Below are 8,876 nucleotides of genomic sequence, written 5' to 3'. Positions count from 1 at the left end.
CCTCAGCCATCGTCGACCTCGACAAGAATCACTGGTTATTAGTCTGGTGCCATTGCTTTTGAAGGACGAAGGTGTAAAGTTAAAACCAGGGAGTCGCGAAATGAACAGGCGAAAAGAGGTGCGATTCTTCTCCCAGCAAAAGCCATTGCTTTTGAAGGACGGAGGTGTAGAGTTATAACCAGGGAGTCCTGAAATGAACAGGCGAAAAGTTCAAACCAGAGAGTCGTGAAATGAACAGGCGAAAAGAAGTGCGATTTTTCTCCCAGCAAAAGCGGGTGTGACGACGAAATGAACAGGCGATGTCGTGGCCATTCTCCGAACTGGTTCTCGTCGAATCGTCTGGCGCCGAATTTGACACACTCCGAAGTGTCCCCGTTCCTAACTGACTGTCTTCGAAATGACCGCTTCGAAATGTCGCGCGACGAGACGTCACGCTCCGAAGTGACGGGACACCTCAGTTCACGATCACTTGCACTTGGCGCTTTGGCGGTTTTTTTTACATCGACAGCACGTGCGCACGTGCAAGTAGATCTACAAGTACAAGAAGAAGAATTTTTGGTTTTTGGAAGAAAGCAACACGTGCGTGCAGGAAGAAGAAGTAGTAGACTGAGAAGAAATGCTACTTTTGCTGTAGAGTCAGTACTGCACGCAGTGGAGTGCCTCATCCTGAATCAGTGACTGTTCCTGCTGATGTTCTCTTCTGGTCGCGACCAGTGGATCTACCGATTTCTTTGATGAAAAGGTACGCCCGCCCAGTGGTAGTGTTCGGAATCAAAAGAAAATGTTCATGATTTCAAAGTTTCAATCCCTACAACCCACCGATACGAGCAGATATACGCGCCTGTGTGTGGCAGGAAAGACTTGCAGGCTAAGCCGCTTACTAGTGATACTAGGCGCTTCTGCTACAGGTTGAATCCTGATAATTCGAACCCCAAAATGCCAGGGAAAAACTTCTACAACTATATAATGGACCTTATGCCATTTGTACAGATCCACGAAATCCCGTAGACTCCCGTAGACCCGGTAGGGTGTTGAATGTGCAGGACCCTGTTGTGTCTTTGTGGTCCACTTCACAACAATAACACACACAGAAGTCTCTGCTGTGAGCACGGTGGCTCGGCAATGGCTTTATTATTGATATTATTATATCTCCTTCCTGAATTTTTTTTCTTGAATAATTGTACGCATAGGGCCTGATAAGAAAAAAATAGCACAAGACACTGCTGCTACTGTAGTCGCACAGCAAAACGCACAGAAAACAACAAAATGTTACAATGAATGTAACAACACCCGTCCAAGCTAAAGGACCGACATCCTTGCCCCAGGACGGCATCTCGAAACCCCCATACACTCACCACACGGTCATCATCCAGCTTCAGTTCAATCACTGTATTCTTCCCCTGCAGACTCAACCCCCATGTCACTAGCCATACAATCTGAAGCTGTATGTAACCATACAATGGCCCACGACGCACACACCACCCCTACATTTTTTAACTAAAAAAGAAAAGCAGTCGTAACTGCAACAGCCACATGGCCAATAAGAAAACCAATACGATAATTATATCGATAAACACACACCCAGAAGTCAGGGGTGGGAGGGTGGGATACAAACTGCACCAACGAAAAGCCACTGCGAAGTGACAGGCATGCGGTCCAACACAACATTTTTGCTGATGCAAAAAGTTGTGGGGAAATCCCAAAATCGGTGCGATTTTGCATGAGCCCAAATGTTCAAGTTACCCACAAAGACACAAGCTTTCCAACTCTCTTTGGCCGTTGGGAAGCGTACCGTTTTCTGCTATTTCCACTAAGAAATGGGGCCTGAAGGCATTTCATACGAAAACTTTTTCTGACAAAGATCTAGCTATTCATAAGTTCTAACCAAAGTGAAGAAGCTGGAAAAGCGATTGCTGGTCATTTATTTATTATGACGCTAAAAAGGTCAAATGCGCATGCATAGCACACAATGAACATCCTACCGGGTCTACGGGATTCTACGGGATTTTCTACGATTTCATGGATCTGTACAAATGGCATAAGGTCGACTAATGTACTTATATCGGAACGTATTAATTATCCAAACATGTACGGTATCCACAATACATTAGAGATGCCAAATATAGGCGCCAAACAAAAAAAACAATACATTATAGGCTATTCATACTGCGTTACAATATGCGTCACGTCTTGGAATACGACGTATTGGCAGACGTCGTTTTCATGCAGGTGCATTCACACAGGCATGCACACGTTGCTCGTACAGCTGTGTGTACAGCTTCTTTTGGACAAAAACTGCTGGGAACGACAGAACGAAACTCGGTACAGGGGTCTGGATACGTCGTCTACGTTTTCGTATCAGGGGTACGATTTTCCCGCCACGTTCCATGTTGTCATGGCTATCTGGACGAAAACGTCACGTACGCCACGTTTTGGGCGTAGTGTGAATGGCCCATTAGAGAGGTTTGCAAAACGAAAATGCGTACAAGCTTTCGCTCTACGTCATGAAGTGAGAAACTTCGCACGAACTTTCGCAACTTTGGACGCGAAACTTGCAGGGAACGCAAAATGAACTTTTGTGGGGAAATATTTTAATTCCGTGAGATGGGGTCATGGCGTACGTGCCCTTGGCGCGTGCAAACTACGGAAATATGCAGAACACAAAGTTCGTGCGAAGATTCCTACACATTTTCGTAAGGCCTGTCGCGAAACTTCGTTCGAATTTTCGTCTTGCAGACCCTCTCTATTATGTACATCAAATTCTCGCTTTGTCACGCAGAGTTGCACTACGCACCTTGGACACAGATCTAGTGGATGCTGAACTGCCTGCGCATGCAAACGAAACTGACTTGTTGAAAAATAAAGTGAACTTCGAATTGTGCTTTGCTAACTTCGAATTATCAGCACAAATCCCACACATTAAGGACGTTTAGCAACGCGAAAGTTCGAAAGAAAATCCGAGTCTGGGAATGAGTACAGAAACAAAGGTCGAAACTTCGAAAACTTGGACGCGAAGTTGCAGTGATTTGCGAAAGTAACTTTCTCTTTTCTCGGTACGCATTTGACTACAGGGAGTAGTAATTTTACAGCCCCCTGCTTGAGACTGAGCTGCATATATGGTACGCATTTGACTACAGGGAGTAGTAATTTTACAGCCCCCTGCTTGAGACTGAGCTGCATATATGGTACTGTACTATGATTTAAATAGCTTCGAGAAAAAGTCGTTTTGCATTGCTAAACCTCACAAGTTTTCTTTGTCGAAATAGATTTTCGCGAAATATCGCCACCACCAAAAGTTCGAATTTTCGCATTGCTAAATGTCCCTATTTTCTAAGTATGAACTCCCACCCTTTAAACCCTTTGGAGTCCATAACTTTTTTGCTTCCTCAGAATTTGTGGCAGTCACGAAAATCCGCACTCAATTTCCAACATAACTTTGGCTCTACTTCACCGATTTTGAAGATCTTGGGCTCGTTGGAAAGCTCTTGATGAGAGAAATACAATGAGCCCAAACTCGCCAAGAGCACTACTCATTGTCCGCCACAGCGCGCTCCAAACGCGAGTCCAACTCCAGATCTGAGACGAAATTGGTCTCCTGCAGCCATTTCGCTGAATCTAGCTCGGAACTGTTCAAATTTATTCGTGTAGAAGCTTACCTTGCCGTGACTTCGCGCCGCGCCGGTCCTGGCACGTGCCGCCTGTCGTGAAGCTGGGAAAATCCCTTTTTTAACGCACTGCTGACTCGCAGCACGCAGCGTAGAAACTCGAAATGTTCGATCGCTTGCAGCTCACTCAAACCTCATCGGAGAGACTTCGGACCTGTTCGAGGCGATAGCTGAGAGTTTTTTCTACCACCTAGACCCTTCTATTGTTGAAATTTGGTCAAGATTTGGCAGAGAACCGAAAGTTTGACTGCACCCACATGCATACAAAATGCCCATGGTTCGAAATCGAACCATGGAAGCCAAAGGGTTAAGTGGATTCTGTGGGCAGAAACTTCTAATTGATGTATAACTACATGTACTTGTAGGTCGATAACAGGAATACGTCAAGGCAAGTGCCTCTAATATCTCCCCTGGTACAGTCAGACCTCGCTTAACCGTGCACATCCGTTTTCCACAAAAAAATAATATCCGGATAGGCGAGGGAACCGGATAACCGAACACCGGTTATGTTGGATGCATCACGTATGTTGTAAATTTGTAACCAGTTATTTTCTTCCGGATAAGCGAGGTCTGTATCTATCTCACACAGCACTGGTTTTTTTGTTGATATGTAACTGAGCGTTACGTCATTGTGGACACGCGGTCAAGAGTTGGTGGTGCCAATTTGTCTGAAAAGTGGGGAAGAGTACTACCCCCCCCCCCCAAAAAAAAGTCTTTCGACCTTCGTTTAGCACGAGCATGTTTGCACCTGATTGCCTATGGATCGCAGTCCAGTGCCTGCTGTGAGGCGAGAATCGAGTCACGATGTGCGAAATTTGCTTGTACTTGCAGCCAGCTGTAGAAATAGCTGTATATCAGTGTACATGTATGCGGGTCCTTCCTCGTAATACTCTTTTAAAGACCAGTAATGTTAACGAACATTTAATTCTAACGAGTTAATGAATTTGAAAGAATCGTTAACATTTGAAGTCGTTATGTAGAAATAGCTGTATATCAGTGTACATGTATGCGGGTCCTTCCTCGTAATACTCTTTTAAAGACCAGTAATGTTAACGAACATTTAATTCTAACGAGTTAATGAATTTGAAAGAATCGTTAACATTTGAAGTCGTTATGTGCAAAACGATATGCACATGTACAGTCATTTGCCGGTTTTGAGACAGAATTCGTTAGAATTTCACCTCGCTAGCGCACAAAAGTCCGGACATCGTTAACTTTAGTTGACGTTAAAATATCTGGTCTTACAGTAGTAGACAATCTGCGGGCAATGAAAATAAGTTTATCTTGAAACGTGAGATTCCCAGTACACATTATTGCACTTGATGTCTTTGCGAGTGCGCAGAGCACAGCAGGTTACACGTTACGGGAACGAGAAGAGCGAGCAAGGGACTTCTTCGCATCGTGTTCCCGCAGCGTAGAGCAGAGCATGTATAGTATTCCAAAAAGTTCCCTTATTCAAACCCCTTCTGAACGACATCTACCCCGAAGGGTTGGGATACAGTACACGCAGAAATATTCTTCTGGAATTAAATTTTGTCGTGTTCGTCCAAAGAATTTTGGACTAAATTTTTTAATTTAGTCCAAAGTTCTTTAAAATGCAGGAGTACCACAAAATCCCGCCAGAGTGCTCCTACCTCCGTGACCCTTCTGGTAGGTCCAGGTGGGGAGGGGCGGATGGGCGAGTCCTACTGGCCGCACTCAGTACTATATGAACAAGTACTCACCCTACGGAAACTGTGCGTGCGTCTCCTACACCAACCAGAGGTCAAGAGCAGGGCATCGTGCAAATCCGTAAAAACCCAGGGTTTGTGCGATCCCTCTGGTCAAGAGGGTGTGAACTGTTGCGTACATTTCCAATCGGGTCGAGCACGCGTCTGTAGTGCAGTACGGCATCACACTTCACAGAGTAGTACGATGATACGTCAGGGAGGGGCGCCTGGGGGAGACGGGGCGTTCTGGCGGGATTTGAAGGTAATAGTCTAGCCTTCCAGTAGGCTTCAACATTCTTGGACGAAAATATCACCCAGACAAGCTGATTTTTGGGAGGTGGAAGAAATTAAATTTTCTGCACCCGTCTGTGGACGTGTTTGTGTGGGAACGTGTGTGTGCACCAGTATGTCTGTGTGTGTGTGTGTGTGTGTGTGTGTGTGTGTGTGTGTGTGTGTGTAGTGCTGCCGTCGGAGCATTGCAGCACAACAGGTGGCCGTCATTGATGTGCTGAGCATACAGCTGTGCGTCGGGCCGAGCCGTTCACAGTCGGCTGACGGGAGCGACGTATCCAGCAAGTGGCAGACCAAGCCGGTAAAATACGGGACACATCCTTGTGTTGCAGCGCGCATCCAGAGAGCCCTGTAGTGCCCCGTGCCTCAACAGGGTCAGCATTACCTTCCCTGGGCCAGCACAGCAGGGGTTAGTCATCCATATCCACAGCTCAGTGGAGACTCTAAACTTCGAGTAACAGCTACAGACAGTGGGTCAGTGGAGACTCAAGACTTCGAGTGACAGCTACAGGAGCACAGCGGCAAATCCCACTGCCTGTAACTGTCACCACTAACGCTACTGCCACCGCTGCTGCTGCTGCTGCTGCCTCTACTGCTGCCTCAACTGCTGCTGGACGCACTGAGTAATGCAAGGATGGCCCTGCATGCTGCTCTGTGTAAAGTAAGGCAGCCGCTGATGGTTCAACAGCAGCACACCACCACCATCGCCGCCGCAACAGCACCGTCTCTAGGCGGTGCTTGGATTGCTCGCAGCTGTATGCCCGGCGTGCTGTGTGGCCGGCGGCTTGCCGTGACGGACCAGTCCAGTAGTGATCATCCCCATGCTGCTGAGCAGCCAGGGTGCCAGCGCCTGCTGGATGCAATAGAGAAGAACGGACCAGGCACCTGTACGTTCAGATCATCGGCAGACGTCCTCGAACAGCTGAAGAAAAGAGAGCAAAGCGAAGCAAATCGCAACCGCCATGGGCAGGACGACCGCTTGGCGAAGCTTTTGAAGCACATGAATGGAGACGGGTCAGGCGGTGCCAGGTTTAGGACACTAGAGGAAGTGCTGGGTGAACACCGCGTCCAACAACTTCGGTCTCGGCATCAGAAACGGTCAGAGGAACTCCTACAACGACAACAACAACAACAACAACAACAACAACAACGTGGGAATAGAGATTTGAAACAACAACAACAGGGTACAAAAGGGAAGCTTGCCAAGGTATTTAAGTTGGACCTACGACCACCATCGCCATCACGTCCGACCACTGCTAAACATGACGACAAACCAGCAACACACACCATTTCGTGGGGAGGTCGTGACCAACCGCGCGTGACTAGCTCACCTGTGCACACCGCTCAACACTCCAGTAGTCACCCAGCAACAAGCACAGATGGCGACAAGCGTGACACAGCGTGGATGTGGCTGTTTCCATCATCATCGCCACCAGCAATGCTGCCGTCACGTGCCACCAAACATGATCAAAAAACACGTACAGCAGATTCTCACCAGTATCCCAAGGTACACAAGCTGAACTCACCCCAGACGTCGCATGCACATACCACTAAACATGATCACAAAACACGTACGGCAGATTCTCACCCAACACCGTCGTCACATGCACACAAGGGTGTCCACCGAACAGGCACCAGTTCCGGGTCCTCACCCTCCAACCGAACCGAGACCGGGTGAGTTGTTGTACAGTCCTCTATGTGTGTGTGCGTGCGTGCGTGCGTGTGTGACTTTCTTGCATGTTGACTTGTGACGCTGTTAGAGTCGTGGAACCCAGGGAGCGGAAGGTACGTCTCACATCTACAGAGAAACCTGTCTAAGACGACCGCTCAAGCTAGGGACCTTTAAAACCTGGTCTCTGCTACCAGGTGGTCTTCTTAACAAGATGTAGTGAAATCAATCAGTTACAAGTCTCTGGTGTAAGGACTCGTCATTTTTGATTACAAAGCCGCCACGATGAGACGTTGCTGACCGAACAGTGCACTCTGTGTACGTGTAGTGCAACAAAAAAGTTCAAAAAACGCGGGGAAAATCGCGGAAAACGCGGTCTTTTAAAAAATCGCAAAAAACGCGGCCGCGGAATCGCGATTTTCCCCGGGGACAGGAAATAAGAATAGAAAGTCGTTTTTCAAACACCCACGCTATAACTGATACCTACTGGACTTACTGTAAAGCGATAAACTTTCGCGGCGCGCAAGTTTTGCGTTTTCATGAATTGGGCTGCTTCACGATGAGAAACTTTTGCGATTCTATCTCTTCAGTCGGATCTTGCACGGCCTACAATCAATGTCCGGAGACGTTTGCGGCGATTTATATTCGCAAATGTGTGATGGTTGCAAAAATAGCGACATTTAATCTCTAGCGAAAGTTTCTCACTTAACAGTTCCCCGCGTTTTGTACTGAGCACGCGCTAATGGAGCACACAAACTCGCAGCAGCGCAATTTGCTAAAACTGCTTTGCGAAAATGAAAAAAAATGAAAACGACTGCTTTACAAAAAAATTTAATGTGAAAATGTGTAGCACTTTTGTTATGCGTTTGGATTTGGATTTTTAGAAGAAGTCAAGTTCGCATGCATCCACTAACGCATCCAGTACAGAAGACACTTCACATGATACTGCACAGCAGGAAATTTTCGGACGGAAATATTTTCGGACAAAGCCGAATTTCGACCTTTCGTACGGATTTTATTTTCGTACCAGTGCTGCATGCTCAATGCACGTGTTCGCATGCGGTACGCACGTATAGTGTACAAAACTTCACAGGAACAAAATTTAAAAGTACGGAATTCATTTTCGTACAAAAGAGGCCATGTACGAAATCGTACGAAAATAAATTCCGTCCGAAAATTTCCTGCTATACAGTAACTGATCAGGAGTGTCTTCTGGACTGGATGCGTTAATTGCGTGGATGCATGCAAACTTGAATTGTTGTAGAAATATGTTTTTGCCTTCGACCTCCGTTGTTGTTTTGTATTTGTTTTATCACATGTCACATGACTGTTGCCATGGATCGGGCCAATCACTGATCTGTATGAGAGCGGGCAATAAATCAGTCCAACGCCCGTCGTCCGTGACAACCCTGAGAGTGACACTGGACGCGTGAAATCTACGCGATTTGAACACGGGGATTGTGTACAGCGCAGTGTACATGTGAACGCTTGTTCGAAAGTGGCGATCTCAGCTTTTCTTTTTCTTTCCTTTCAAGTGTTGCT

General features: G+C 46.8%; 1 protein-coding gene across 6 annotated transcripts in view; it reads left to right on the top strand.

Annotated features, from left to right (window-relative positions):
* The first annotated feature begins 563 nt into the window (after positions 1-563).
* Positions 564-8,876, top strand: part of LOC135826397 (putative mediator of RNA polymerase II transcription subunit 26) — a 38,195-nt gene continuing 29,882 nt past the window's right edge. For all 6 annotated transcript variants that reach the window (XR_010555274.1, XR_010555275.1, XM_065339012.1 and 3 more), the window contains exons 1-2: positions 564-742; positions 5,835-7,339. Coding sequence is in view for 4 of the 6 variants with exons in the window: in XM_065339012.1 (XP_065195084.1) it covers positions 6,300-7,339 (1,040 nt within the window). In the remaining 2 variants the exon portion in view is untranslated. The remainder of the gene's footprint in view (positions 743-5,834; positions 7,340-8,876) is intronic.

This window comes from Sycon ciliatum, chromosome 10, assembly GCF_964019385.1.
Source record: "Sycon ciliatum chromosome 10, ocSycCili1.1, whole genome shotgun sequence".
In the NCBI taxonomy this organism is placed as follows: domain Eukaryota; kingdom Metazoa; phylum Porifera; class Calcarea; order Leucosolenida; family Sycettidae; genus Sycon; species Sycon ciliatum.
This window is presented reverse-complemented; position numbering and strand designations above follow the sequence as displayed.